The following is a 14,074-nucleotide window of genomic DNA, read 5'->3' on the forward strand; positions in this document are numbered from 1 at the left end:
ATATCCTGGTTTTAAAGTAGAGCTGCCGGTTTTAAAGTAGATTTCCTGGTTTTAAAGTAGATCTTCCGGTTTTAAAGTAGATCTCCTGGTTTTAAAGCTCTTTTTTTAACTTGGAATTTAACTGAACGTTTTTTACTTTTTGATTTTGTAGGCCTGGTGTTAAAATATACATCTGATACGACTTTATTGCCACAAACAATACTCTACAACATCCCCAAGTTATAGATACTTTTTGTTAATGGGAATCGTATATTTGATTTGTTCGAACTAAAACGAGAAGAGGAATAAAAAAAGATGTTTAGGGCTCTATATTATTAAAAAAAGGCCAGTAACTGTGGTTCAGTAAAGTGTTTTATATACCTTGTTTCTGAAAATGGCATGTGGGGTGGAAGAAACGTTCTGCAGTTTACAATACGACATATTAATACCAAATCTACTCCAGTACCATGATTATATTTGGAATACATTTTGTAGTGAGTACATCCAGTTTTTTTTTTTTACGTTTCTTACTCATTCCAGGAGGACCTTCAGATCATTTGGGGAGGTGGATTTTTTTTATTATTAGGGGAAGGGGGTCTTTGTGCCAAGCTAGGGATATTATTTTCCCCATTCTAGGGGACTCTTTATACTATCCCAGCATGGTCTATTCTCTTTTCTTGAAGATGGACTTTCTTGAGGATGGACTTTCTTGAAGATGGACTTTCTTGAGGATGGCTCTCTCAGTTTCTGTATTTTGTCATACAATTTTAATTACAATATATAATATCAGTTTTAATTGTGCTAAAAAGGAATGAAACCATTCACCAAAGTAAACAGCTTGGGTTCCTTTAATGATTATTTTTCTTTATCAGTGATGAAATGAGGTTAGTCTTTGGTTGACAGCAAAAAGAGAAAAATGATGAAGATTTATTATATTATCAACAACTTTTTGCGGGTATCACAAGTACGCTCTCTGATTTGAGCTAGTATTTTTTAAAACAAGTCCCCTTCTTTGATATTCACAAGATTAATTCCGAGAGTCTACGATAGTGAAGACGTCACTGAAAAGAAAAGCAAATAGGTAAGCTATAAATCATAATGAATATATATTCTAAACTCAAACTTCTAAGTGGTTTGGAGAGAAACAAAGTATTTAATTTTACAAATATTTGAATAATAAAACTTTTAATATAAAGAAATACATTCTTAGAAATCTCTACAGTGTATAATCAAAAGAAACAACAAATAATTAAATTCGAGTTTTCTGTACTGAACCTGCTAAGACAATGCTTTTCTTAGAATAGATTACATGAAATATTTAAATCTACGGAATCTCGATAAAGTCACCATTGTGCTTGCACGCTATTAACTTTCACTGCCCTCCCCCCCACCTTCTCAAATAAAACTGACTTCAAGTTATTTCAATTCTCGATTGTAGGTGATATTAATATTTACAACTCTTTACAGTTTCGAAACAATAGCCCCCGTTGGCTCAGCGGTAAGTCAGTGGGCTTATAACGCTGAAAATCGTGTTTAGATATTCACGATGGACAGACACATATAGCTAGCTCATTGTGTGGTTTTGTGCTTTACAACAAACAAACAAAAACACAAACAAATCGTAACAACGATTACAAAGATCTAACTCACGGAGTCTCATTTCAATTTTCGCCTAACGACACAAAACATTCAAAACAAAATTGTATCAAATATATTTCAACGATTTTTAGACTACACACTTGTTAAAACACGTTTCACTTACAAGTTGTTTGCTTTATCTAACGTTTTGAACTATAGGTTTCACTTTATCAACAACGTTCTAATACATTCACGACCTTAGTTTTCAGGCGGAACTAAAATTTGATTCTCGCCGTTTCAGTTATGTAGATTTTAGCCTTTACCCTTGTCAGAAGTTTAAGGTGATATGCAAGGGCGTCCGCAGAAAAAAATTAGGGGGTCAAGTAACTCAATTTTGAAAAAAATATGAAATCGAAATACAAATGCCTTATGATTTTCCAATAACATAGAAGAATAATTTTACACATCTTGTATTTTCTTTCTTTTTGAAAATCTAGGGGGGGGCAGTGACCCTCTTGCCCCTTCCTGCGGGCGCCCATGGTCATATATACTTATTTGAGGGGCCCGAGCGCTACCCTATATTTAGCATGCCGGACTGTGGATCTGAGATTAAATGTTTAACGTGCTGGATTGAGGATCTGAGGTAAAAGTTATTATTAGTGTCCCATTACCGTGAAAAACTGCGCTCCCCTTCTTTGGGATTGTGGGTACGTTATAAGAATGACGGTCAAATCCCACAAATCGATTTAACAAGAACAACCAGAGGGTTGGCTGTGTGTGCTGTTAACTAGGGACCTGTAATTTATCACCTCAGAATTAGGGACAGCTAGCGCAAGTGGCTCTGGTGTAGCTTTTCGCGAAGTTTACCAAACAGACAAACTTACTTGAACGTTTCAAAAATACCCAAGTTTGCACTACAACAGCTGTTAACGACGAACTATAAAAATACCCAAGTTTGTACTACAACAGCTGTTAACGAAGAACTACAAAAATACCCAAGTTTGCACTACAACAGCTGTTAACGACGAACTACAAAAATACCCAAGTTTGCACTACAACAGCTGTTAACGACAAACTACTAATGGGTATCTTCTGTTTAACAAAAACAGCGATTACGATCTTTTTTAAAGACTTTTTTGACATTTAAAAGGACGTTTAAACCTCGCGAGCACTTTTCGTAGGTTTTGAGTTTCGTATATAATCCTTGTTTTTATTACAAGTCTAAAGCATTGGTTTATTTTTCTGGCTATTTCACAATTATACCTAAAATGGTCATATGGAAGAATCTCAAAGTGGGTTTAGTGGAATGTAGAGGAAAACTTAACTCTGTTTTAATGAGTGCAGATAAACAATGTCAAAACATTTACTTTATGTTTATGTTTCAAAAATCGTGTTATTGTTACGCTCTTCTCAATATTTAAATACAAATGAAGTAATATGATATGAAAATCAAAGAACGAAGGAAAAATATATCCACTTTGTAGCGAAATGCACAACTCGTAAAATAAAACATCAGATGTTTAATAAATGTTCATACCAGTAAATAAGTCACCATTTCTCAATCTGAAGTTTAACATCTATAGACTGATACAACCTTTAACCTCAGTAATAGGAGGAGACACTGAAATTTTAGGAATAAAAATTATTCTTAATTAGTTTTTGATACAATCGATAAGAATGTTAACCTCCGTACTTAATCCTACAGCTTGTCGTATCAGTATCCTACAGCTTGTCGTATCAGTATCCTACAGCTTGTCGTATCAATGATTTACACAATAACCTTTGAGATTATCGTAAACTTTATGCTAAAATACAGTTCTGATCAACACTAAGAATTATTTTTTCCTGCGTTTATAATTATTACTATCATTTTTTTGCTTATCCATGATATTTTCCTTCCTTATCCTTATATTATACTTACATTAAAATATAATACTGGAGGGAATATTCATAACAATAGTTCCAGTTCGATAAGTTTCAACAACTAATCTATTGAAAAATATTACAGTCTTTGTTTTAAAGTAAATGAATCTTTACTTTTAAAATTGCACAAATCTTTGAAATTTTCCTGCTTTTCTTCATAAAAAATTGATTAAATTATAGAAATAAGGCGCGCACAGTTGCTAGGAAACTGGTTTCTATTCGTTTCTCAACTTTATTATTCAGAATGGAATTCTCGTTTTTCTTCTTATTCACATTAAGCCTTTTTTATTGGAATAGTTTTCCCTGCAGTTTTCTATTCAGGCCGTGTCACGAAAACATATGCTTATCTTTATAGAAGTGAATCTCTAGCAGCGAAAATGTTTTAAATTAACTTTCCTTTTTCTATATGCCTGCCCTTTTCACTGTTTATAATCGTGCATACGAGAATTAACATTAGTTTCTGGTTGCGTGAATCATTATCATGCTTCTGATGGTTGATTTCGAATGTCCACAATTTTGTCTCTCAGATTATTACTTTTTAATACAGGGAAGGGCAGGTTACTGTAAATTTCAGGAGAGGTGTGATAGGGAAGGGCAGTTTACTGTAAATTGCAGTCACATGTAAAAAACAAATGAATATATCTAAGGAATGTTCAACAACAAACAACATTTTTCTCTGTAATAAATTACATATGAGCGTATTACAGCTGGGGAAGGATCGCACTAAAAGGTTAGTATCAGTCCACTCCTAAAGATGCTATCAATTTTGGTCGTCGTGTAACAAGTGCAAATATACAGTTCAAAATTGACTGTTCTTCCTTGAACTAGGATCATGTGTTTTAATATTTTTAATGATCCTCTCCTAAGCATATGGTCTGTGTGAACAACACTTCCCGACGACTGATATTTTTAGATTAGCGGTTTGCAAAGTAAATGCATAACGAAACACCTGTATTTTGCCGAAGTGGTATTAATGGAGGAAACGAGTCGTGTTAAACTGGCACTGTGTTGAGAAGTGGTGTTAGGTTACAACACATAACCTCAACGACATTAGTCTGTGTTGATTGTAATTTAATATAGTAGAGTTACGTGAACTGAAATGCTGTTTTTTTTCTGAACATTCTTAATATTTCACATTAACCTTTCGGATGTTCTATAAAAGTTGGTTATATTAAATATTCGAGCACCTTCAACATTTTCTTTGCTATAATGCAGAATGTTTGCTGAAGAAAATGTAATGTTTACTTTAAAATATTTCATACCACTCTACACCATGGGACACCATGTTCTTAATTAAATGATCATTTGTTTCTACTGCTAACGAACTTAAACTTCTGTGAAATGGAATGTGAAGGGAGAGACTATACATAGGACATTAAATTATCTCATTATCCTAAGCAAAAAGTTTTACTTTTTTTTAAAGGTATTCTTAGAATTAAATCATAAAATCCCATATAAACGTTCTATTTAATAGGCCAATGATAATAAATTATGTTATACCACATACAAAAAGCCCATTCTCTATTGAATGAAAGAAGTTTAACACAAAATATCTTTCAGTTGATAAAGCAAATTTCCCGAATATTTGTTTTAATTTGTAACATCCAGTTTTTGTTTACATGCTAATATTATTTTATAGTAAGCTTAACTTCATTTTTTAGATCATTCTTGTTATCTGCCGTATTCTTGATGCTCCCTCGTTATTGGTTTTTTTTTTAATGGCAGTTCTGTGATTGGCATTATGTTCTTTTATGACAGTTTTGAGACAGATATTACGTTTATTTAAGATGGTTTTATAATTGATATTATGAAATTCTATAGGGGCTCTGAAGCTGAAATCATACCCCTCTGTGGCAGCTTTTAAGATGATATTGTGTTCTTTTGTTGCAATTTTTAAGCGGATATTATGTTTTTATATGACAACTTCGAGGCTGATATGTCCTTCTAAGCTATATATATATATATATATCTATATGTCTATTCTAAAGCGGATATTAAGCTCTTCTATGCTGGCTTTTAAGTTGATATTATATTCTTCTAATGGCGATTCTAAAGCTGATATAATGGTTTTTTATGACAATTCAGAGACTGGCGTTATATTAGTTTTATATGACAATTTATATATCCTTATATGCCAGTTTTGCAAGTGATATTAGTTGTTTTATTTCGAAGCCTTGAAGCTGTATTGTATTTTTCTATGACAATTAACTGTGCTAAAAGAATATTGCTTTTAACTAACTTGATGTGCCACAGATATAAGATACTATCTTTTATATTCGGACGTAACTTAGGCCAAAGTGCTTTAATCTTTCTACACGTCTGTATTACTGCAGCAACCGAAAAACAAGACAAGAAATTTCGGAAACTTTCAAATCCTTATAACATGGTGTATCTTGGCACAAGTGCACAATGTAATAGCGCTAAACCTAAAAGCCTCAGATTTACTAGCCATAATGTAACGACGCTAAATCTCAAAAGTATCAATTAAAAGATAAAAAAAATCTTAAAAATATATTGTAAAAACTTTACTTGGTTGTATTATATCATATAAAATTTATTGAACTTTGTGTTGTTTAATGCATATAGTTTATTGTCTAATCTTCATTTATAAACGAAATTACTAGACGTTTGAAATTGTTTGTCTGTCAGTAACCATTTATTAATAATTTTGTTGCAGTTATTAATGAATGGTTACAAACAATTAAACTGTATCTAAACTACAAATGCTGATATAGTAGGAGAGCTACTATATAGTAATGAAGCTTTATGGGTTTGTTTCCCCTAACTTTGTCCAGATAAAGAGTCTTTGAAAACAGTTGGGGTCGTGAATTAAGTAAATGATACAGTATGTCGAGAGGAGATGTTATTCTTTTTACTACGGCACTGTTTTTTAATTACCATGCTATAGTTATAGGTTGGGGGGTCTCAAACTTTATTATTCACATCAAGGGAGCCTCAGACTAAAAGAGTTTGGAACATATTTTGTTTTCTGGTCATTCTTTACAGTTTGCATAAGCAGTCGGTTAAATTAGTTTCTGTATAAATGAAATTAATAAAACTAACATTTCGGTATCTAGACTTTTTTACTGAGGAAGCATGGCGTTTTAAACCCACAAGTTTTGTCATTAAAACTCCATAATAATACGTAACTTTGCTGAACACGATACTGCGGAAGGATACTTTAATGACGTCAATCATTTAAAATATGTAAGAAAGAACCTTTCACAAATTACACACATAAACTGTTTTCAAATTAAACACTTAGATGCATTACTGCCTTCTTTACCTTATTCCCACTGGTCTAAAGGCTGTTGGATTTCCTGTGCCGAAATTCTTAAAGCTTCCAAACGCAGAATAAGGGACGACAGAGCCGGGCGGTAATTCTAGAAAATAATATTTGTTATAAATATCTGATTTATTAAACGCCCAGTAATTGATAGTTTTATCTGCAATACCTTTCCGCACAAATGATATTTTTAAACTTATTTTTGGACTTACAAACAATATTAACAATATGATAACATTTGTTCGGTTAAAAGACACACAGCGCAATATATAAAAATCTGTTTCACTGCGTAGTGGTAAAATTTTTTCGAAAATACGTAAAAAACACACTTTATCGTCCATATGCTCTTCAGATCATAATAGATTTTGTTGTGGGATCAAGTTAACTAAAAATTCTTTTTTGTATTCGGTAAATATAAATACCTATTTTTTTTTGTAATATTCCCCCTCTTTGCGAAACCTTTATTTTTGCCAACAATATTCTTATAACATATAAATCAGTTTAAACAGAAAAAAAATCGACTTTATTTTTTGTAAGTTTCCTGGCTATTGTGATTCTATTTTAATAAAGCCGATCAGGGCGTAGCCTAGTGTCCAGTGTGTCCGGACTGTGAAATTGAAAGATCCTGATTCATGTGCTGTGGGTGTGTTATAAGAGTAATGGTCAAATACCACTAGTCTATCAGAAAAGATCAGAAAGTTAGCGGTAGGTGTTGTTGATTAGCTGCCTTTCCTCTAGTCTGTCACTGTTATATTAGCGACGGCTAGCGCAGATAGCCTTCGAGTAGTTTTGCGCGAAACTCAAAACAGACAAACAAATATACAAAACCTCCTAGTTAGCTTTGCGCGAAAATCCCCAATAAATCTTGAGCAAACAAAAAGTGTATAAAAGATTGTTTGTGGTATAAAATTAAGATATATTGAAATTGCTTATGCTGTCTAGTTAGTCACACTATGTTTGTAACACCTGTTTCTTAGTTGCTCGTAATACACTTGTAGTGGCTTGGGAAAAGTGGGGCAAACGGGGCCCCAGAACTCGGCTATGACGTGAATCAAAAAGACTTACCAAAAGTTATGTAAGTTTTATACAGCAAGAAAAAAGAAAAAAAGAAATGACATATGAAATAGTAAACTAAGATTTAACAATGGTAAAAAATGGTACATCAAACGTTTTTTTCTTTATATTCTCGCTCAATGTGAAATTGAATACCTAAAAAAACAGATGTTACAAGTTGAGTTTTAACAAACGAAACAGTTGTCACAAAACTCATGGTGTAGCAAGGGCCTCAAAATCTCAGCGGCAAGATGTTCATGTAGGAATGGACAGGAAAATAAATTATTGTACATATGTGACTGTGGGAGAAAGATTAATGGGTAAAGGATTAGTTCGTAAAGGATGGTTCACAGGAAAATCTTCCCCTTGAGCTTTCATTATTCAATTGTAGGAGAATGATTACTGGGTGGTTAGAATTACAATATTGCCCAGGGCCTTTCAGATTGTTGATAGCCTCAAACGTTCGTAACATTTGTTTTCTAATTATTCAAACTAACCTTTGCGATCCCTATTTCCTAGTTAGTCAAAGTAACGTTTGTGATATCCGTGTCACGGTTACTCAAGCTAACTTTTGTAACGTCTATTTCCTAGTTATTCTTAACTAACCTAGCGTCTATTTCCTAGTTATTCTTAACTAGCCTAACGTCTATTTCCTAGTTATTCTTAACTAACCTAGCGTCTATTTCCTTGTTATTCTTAACTAACCTAGCGTCTATTTCCTAGTTATTCTTAACTAACCTAGCGTCTATTTCCTAGTTATTCTTAACTAACCTAGCGTCTATTTCCTAGTTATTCTTAACTAACCTAGCGTCTATTTCCTAGCTATTCTTAACTAACCTAGCGTCTATTTCCTAGTTATTGAAGCTAACTTTTGTGATATCTATTTCTTGGTTATTCAAAGTAACATTTATATACCTGTTTCCTAACTTCTTAAACTAACGTTTATAATACATGTTTCCTGATTACTCAAACTAATGTTTATGTCTGTTTCCTGGTTACTTAAACTTACGTTTATGATATCTATTTCCTTCTTACTTGAACTAACGTTTATGATATCTGTTTCCTGGTTACTTAAACTCACATTTATGATATATGTTTTCTGGTTACTTTAATCTTTGTGATACATGTTTCTTGGTTACTGAAACCAACGTTTTGCGAAATCTATTTCCTGGTTACCCAAACTAACCGTTGGTGACATATATTTCCTGTTTCCTAAAATATTGAAACACCTGTGTTCTGGTTACTCACAGTTATCTTTTTCTTCGATTTATGGTTTATAACTCAACAGGAATTTCGCACCAAAGTTACTTTAATAGCTTGTACTTCCAGAGTTACCTAAAAAACAATGTCTCACATTTGAAACTTCTCTAACAACACCAACTTATTCGAGTTGTTTCCAATAATTGAAGTCGCAAAATCTTTAGAAGCATTCCAGAAGGCACTGTCTTTCCCTTTATATAACGGCATAAACATTTTTTTTTCCAAATAACTTGAACAGTAAGTAAAGATAAAGCAAGGTTGCGAGAAAACGATCCGAGTATTTAATCTTTTTTTTTTTACTGCTGAAACAAATTTTTTATGAATGTATTAGTAGTAATATTTTTTGTGTATATAAATTTTGTAATGATAACTTACCTCCATTGCTATCACTGAAAGTTCTCTGATAGTTTTCCCATCCAGAAATGTGAGATTCTTTATTTCTTACGTTGACCGTTGTCGAACAAATCACTTCTGGGATACCATTCAAATTTAACCTAGAGCCAATCGTACTCAACTCATTTTCCCGAGACCGTCTATATTCGTAAGAAGTTTCAGAAGGTAAAGAATCTCTGCTTTCAGGAAATTTGCTATTATTCGCCACACTTTCTCTGACTGTTGAGTCTAAAGAATAATTGGGATGTTTTACTGAAAAGCACGGGAGCGTCACCTCTCGTGCTGTTGTCGTTACCACGTGTGCAGGCATAACTCTTTCTATTCCTGCTTCACAATTCATAATTAGACCAGTGTTGGCAGGGCTGGAAGTTCTCGAAGCAGGACTGAGGTTCCAGTGGTCAGGGTAACTAGACACTAATCCATTGTTATTGGTAAACCCTTCAGTCATGGTAAACCTGTAGAAACGTTCCTTCATCTCTGAATCAAAGGAATTAGATGGCTCAACATCTTTGGATTGTTTTGATGAAGATGAAGTATATAACTTTGTCTGAGAAAAATGTTTCAAAGAAGAGGGATTTTCCGAACTCAACTGAGGGAGGTGTTCCAGAGCCGAAACAGTGTCTGAAGTCGACTGAGAAGGACATTTCAGAGCCGACAGGCCGTTTGAAGTAATCTGAGAAGGACGTTTTAGAGAAGGGGGGCTGTTTGATGTGGCGGTGCGGGCTAATGACCAAATCTTTTGTCTTGGATTGTGGGAACCAGAACTACTTGCATGAATTGAATTTGGAGAAGTCATAACTTGATCGTACATCCTACTGACTGAGGACCGTGGGAATTGCGCATGCTCTGTTGACAAATGCTGAGGTGACGAGTGATTTATGTCTTCTCGGAATATGGAATTACAATTTTCGTCTTGAACTCTTTCGTTTGTTTTACTATCTTCAGATTTATCGTCCACTGAAAGTTGTGGTGTAATCACGTCGTTTGCTGTATCAGATGGGGAAAAACCAACAACATTGATTTAAAATGCTAATTTACGCCACCCTTTTACTTCTTACTTTCCTCAAAAACGTTCAATTTTGAAATCTACTAAAATTATCTATGACATAGGAGTACATTTGAAAAACACTGAAAAACATCTTCTAAATAGAAAAATAGAAAACAAGCATGCTTACGTTAGTAACAAAACATTTAGGAAATTGAGTCTTTGGTCAATGACATTTTATCAGCTATGACAATATATTTACTTCGTCTAACTTAGAATTAACTTAATAAGAAATTTAAATAGAAAATCTACATCTGATCAACTTAAAAAAATTGAAAAAATTAAAGATAGAGATGTGAACAAAATTTAACTAAGGGATTCTTAATCTTCCTTGTTTACAGCACCAACTAGTGTCTAGTCATATAAAACAATCCAATATTGTAGATATGTAACTTTTATTCCCTGTTGAAGAACGTGTGTCTAGTCGTATGCAACGATCCAATAAGAACATTGTCGATATGTAACTTTTATTCCCTGTTGAAGAACGTGTGTCTAGTCGTATGCAACGATCCAATAAGAACATTGTTGATATGTAACTTTTATTCCCTGTTGAAAAACGTATGTCTAGTCGTATGCAACGATCCATTAAGAACCTTGTTGATATGTAACTTTTATTCCCTGTTGAAAAACGTATGTCTAGTCGTATGCAACGATCCATTAAGAACCTTGTCGATATGTAACTTTTATTCCCTGTTGAAGAACGTATGTCTAGTCGTATGCAACGATCCAATAAGAACATTGTTGATATGTAACTTTTATTCCCTGTTGAAAAACGTATGTCTAGTTGTATGCAAAGATCCAATAAGAACATTGTTGATATGTAACTTTTATTCCCTGTTGAAGAACGTGTGTCTAGTCGTATGCAACGATCCAATAAGAACATTGTTGATATGTAACTTTTATTCCCTGTTGAAAAACGTATGTCTAGTTGTATGCAAAGATCCAATAAGAACATTGTCGATATGTAACTTTTGTTCCTATTGAAGAACTTATGCAAAAATCCTATAAGATCATTGTAATTATTTAACCTTTGGCCCCTGTTGACGAAGGTATCTTTAAGTTATCTAATGCATAAAATATCTGTTAAATAAAGTCTTTAGTCTTAACACTTCGGAGTTCCTATTGAGCTTTAAAATCAAGTATACGTTTTAACGCTCGACTCGCAATCTGCGAGACATGGATTCCAATTCCCGTTACCGAACGTCCTCTCCCTTTCAGCCGTGGGGGCGTTATAAGTTGCGGTCAATTCCACTATTCGTAGGTAAAAAAGTAACTTACGAGTTGGTGGTGTATGGTGTTCACTAGTCTATCACTGCTAAGTTCGGGAAGATTAGCGCAGATAGCCCTCGAGTAGTTTTGAGCGAAAATTGAAAACAACGAAACAAATACGCAATCCTGTAATCTACGTTTATTGAGTTGTGAAGAACAGCTCGTAAAGAGACGTTCAGGTATGCATAATATAAACTATGATGTTCTACCAATTAGCATACAATGACGAAGGTAGACAGGAGTCATTAGATAAAGCAACACGTGAAGATGTATTTCTAGTTCCAAAACACAACTGTTTAAATAAATGTCAAACATCTGTCTTTGTGATACTAACGATTTAATAAGCATGTTATTTATATACATGCCTGTAACTTATGTACACTGTAGAAGAATCTAACACGTTTATCTACCTGAAACTGGAATTTTCAACCTGTACAACACCTTGCACATTTGGGCTAAACAATTAGTTAAGAGATCCCTAGGTAACAGGTATAATTATTTCTAATTTTGAACTACTGGCAAGAGGGAAGCCAGCAAGCCAGCACCATCAGCCGCCACAAGGGCTTTGTCCTACTATTTCGAACCGAATAACTGAATTGACTATCACTCTTATAGCGCGCCCACAATTGAAAGTGCGAAGCGTGTTCAGCAGCACCGCATATCCAAACCTGGACCCTTCGTTCCGCTGCTCAACACGCCAACCACTAAGCCAAGTATAAGAATTGATGATGGGAGCTATTGTCTAACTGCCTTTTCTCTAGTCTATTACTTCGAAATTAGATCGACTCGGAATCTGCGGGTCGCGGGTTCGAATCCCCGTCCCACCAAACATACTCGCCCTTTCAGCCATGGGGGCGTTATAATGTGACGGTCAATCCCAATATTCATTGGTAAAAGAGTTGGTGATGGGTGGTGATGATTAGCTGCCTTCCCTCTAGTCTTACACTGCTAAATTAGGGGCTGCTAGCGCAGATAGCCCTCGTGTAGCTTTGCACAAAATTCAAAAATAAACAAAATTAGAAGCGGCTATCTGCAGATAACTACTGTGGAGCTTTGCAGGAAAACTCGGAAACAAACATTTTCTAAAAAAGTTATTTTTGAATGAAAGTGGTATAGTTTGGTTAGAAGAAATCCAAATTTTGAACAGGAAGATTTCGTAGTTCTTACACAGTAACTGATGAAGAGCATCAGCACCAGTGCTACTCTTTATTTCAGATGCTTTAGCTAGGATTTAAAAAAATATAGAGTTATACAGAAAAACAGACTACAGTATAGGTTGATAATTCTTACAGTTTCTACTTTCGTCCGTTTTTTCACTAAGCCTCTCAGTTTTTACATCATTACAGGCAGTTTCATCCACCGAATCTTCATTCTCTTCGTCTATATCTGACGATTCATTTGACTTGTTTTTAGGTTCCCAGGTCATCTTGTTTTCTTTTTTCAGCCGTCTCCGGGCATTAGCAAACCACGTGGACACTTGTGTCAGTGTCATCTTAGTGATGATAGCCAGCATGATTTTCTCACCCTTGGTTGGGTATGGATTCTTTTTGTGTTCGTACAGCCAGGCTTTTAGGGTGTTGGTCGTCTCTCTAGTGGCATTCTTTCTTCTGGCAACACTATCCATTGGTGATCCATATCTAATCGTTATGGAAAATATCAATATTTAGTTGTACGAAAGAAAAAGAAAATTAAAAATCCACATTCGAGTTCCAAATATAGTTATTAAAGAAAGCAACAATGACAATATTCTATGCTTTAGATGTAGATTAGTCTAGTTGATAAAGAAAACAATGTAGGTCAGTTTTCATATCCAGTTGCTAGAGGAAACAATGTAGGTCAGGTCCCATGTCCAGTTGGCTAGAGGAAACAATGTAGGTCAGTTTTCATGTCCAGTTGCTAGAGGAAACAATGTAGGTCAGTTTTCATGTCCAGTTGCTAGAGGAAACAATGTAGGTCAGGTCCCATGTCCAGTTACTAGAGGAAACAATTTAGGTCAGTTTTCATGTTCAGTTGCTAGAGGAAACAATGTAGGTCAGTTTTCATGTCCAGTTGCTAGAGGAAACAATGTAGGGCAGGTCCCATGTCCAGTGCTAGAGGAAACAATTTAGGTCAGGTCCCATGTCCAGTTACTAGAGGAAACAATTTAGGTCAGGTCCCATGTCCAGTTGCTAGAGGAGACAATTTAGGTCAGTTTTCATGTCCAGTTGCTAGAGGAAACAATGTACGTCAGTTTTCATGTCCAGTTGCTAGAGGAAACAATGTAGGGCAGGTCCCATGTCCAGTGCTAG

The 14,074-nt window shown here is 34.5% G+C and overlaps 1 protein-coding gene across 1 annotated transcript in view; it reads right to left on the reverse strand.

Moving 5' to 3' along the window:
• Window positions 1–989: 989 nt before the first annotated feature.
• The window catches only part of LOC106465162 (iroquois-class homeodomain protein IRX-6-like), a 35,115-nt gene continuing 22,030 nt past the window's right edge, over window positions 990–14,074 (reverse strand). The window contains exons 4-7 of the mRNA XM_013925363.2: window positions 13,077–13,423; window positions 9,455–10,459; window positions 6,767–6,863; window positions 990–1,040 (exon numbers count right to left, since the gene is read on the reverse strand). Coding sequence (XP_013780817.2) covers window positions 1,007–1,040; window positions 6,767–6,863; window positions 9,455–10,459; window positions 13,077–13,423 — 1,483 coding nt within the window. The 3' untranslated portion in view covers window positions 990–1,006. The remainder of the gene's footprint in view (window positions 1,041–6,766; window positions 6,864–9,454; window positions 10,460–13,076; window positions 13,424–14,074) is intronic.

This window comes from Limulus polyphemus, unplaced genomic scaffold, assembly GCF_000517525.1.
Source record: "Limulus polyphemus unplaced genomic scaffold, Limulus_polyphemus-2.1.2 Scaffold1853, whole genome shotgun sequence".
NCBI classification, from domain to species: Eukaryota; Metazoa; Arthropoda; class Merostomata; order Xiphosura; family Limulidae; genus Limulus; species Limulus polyphemus.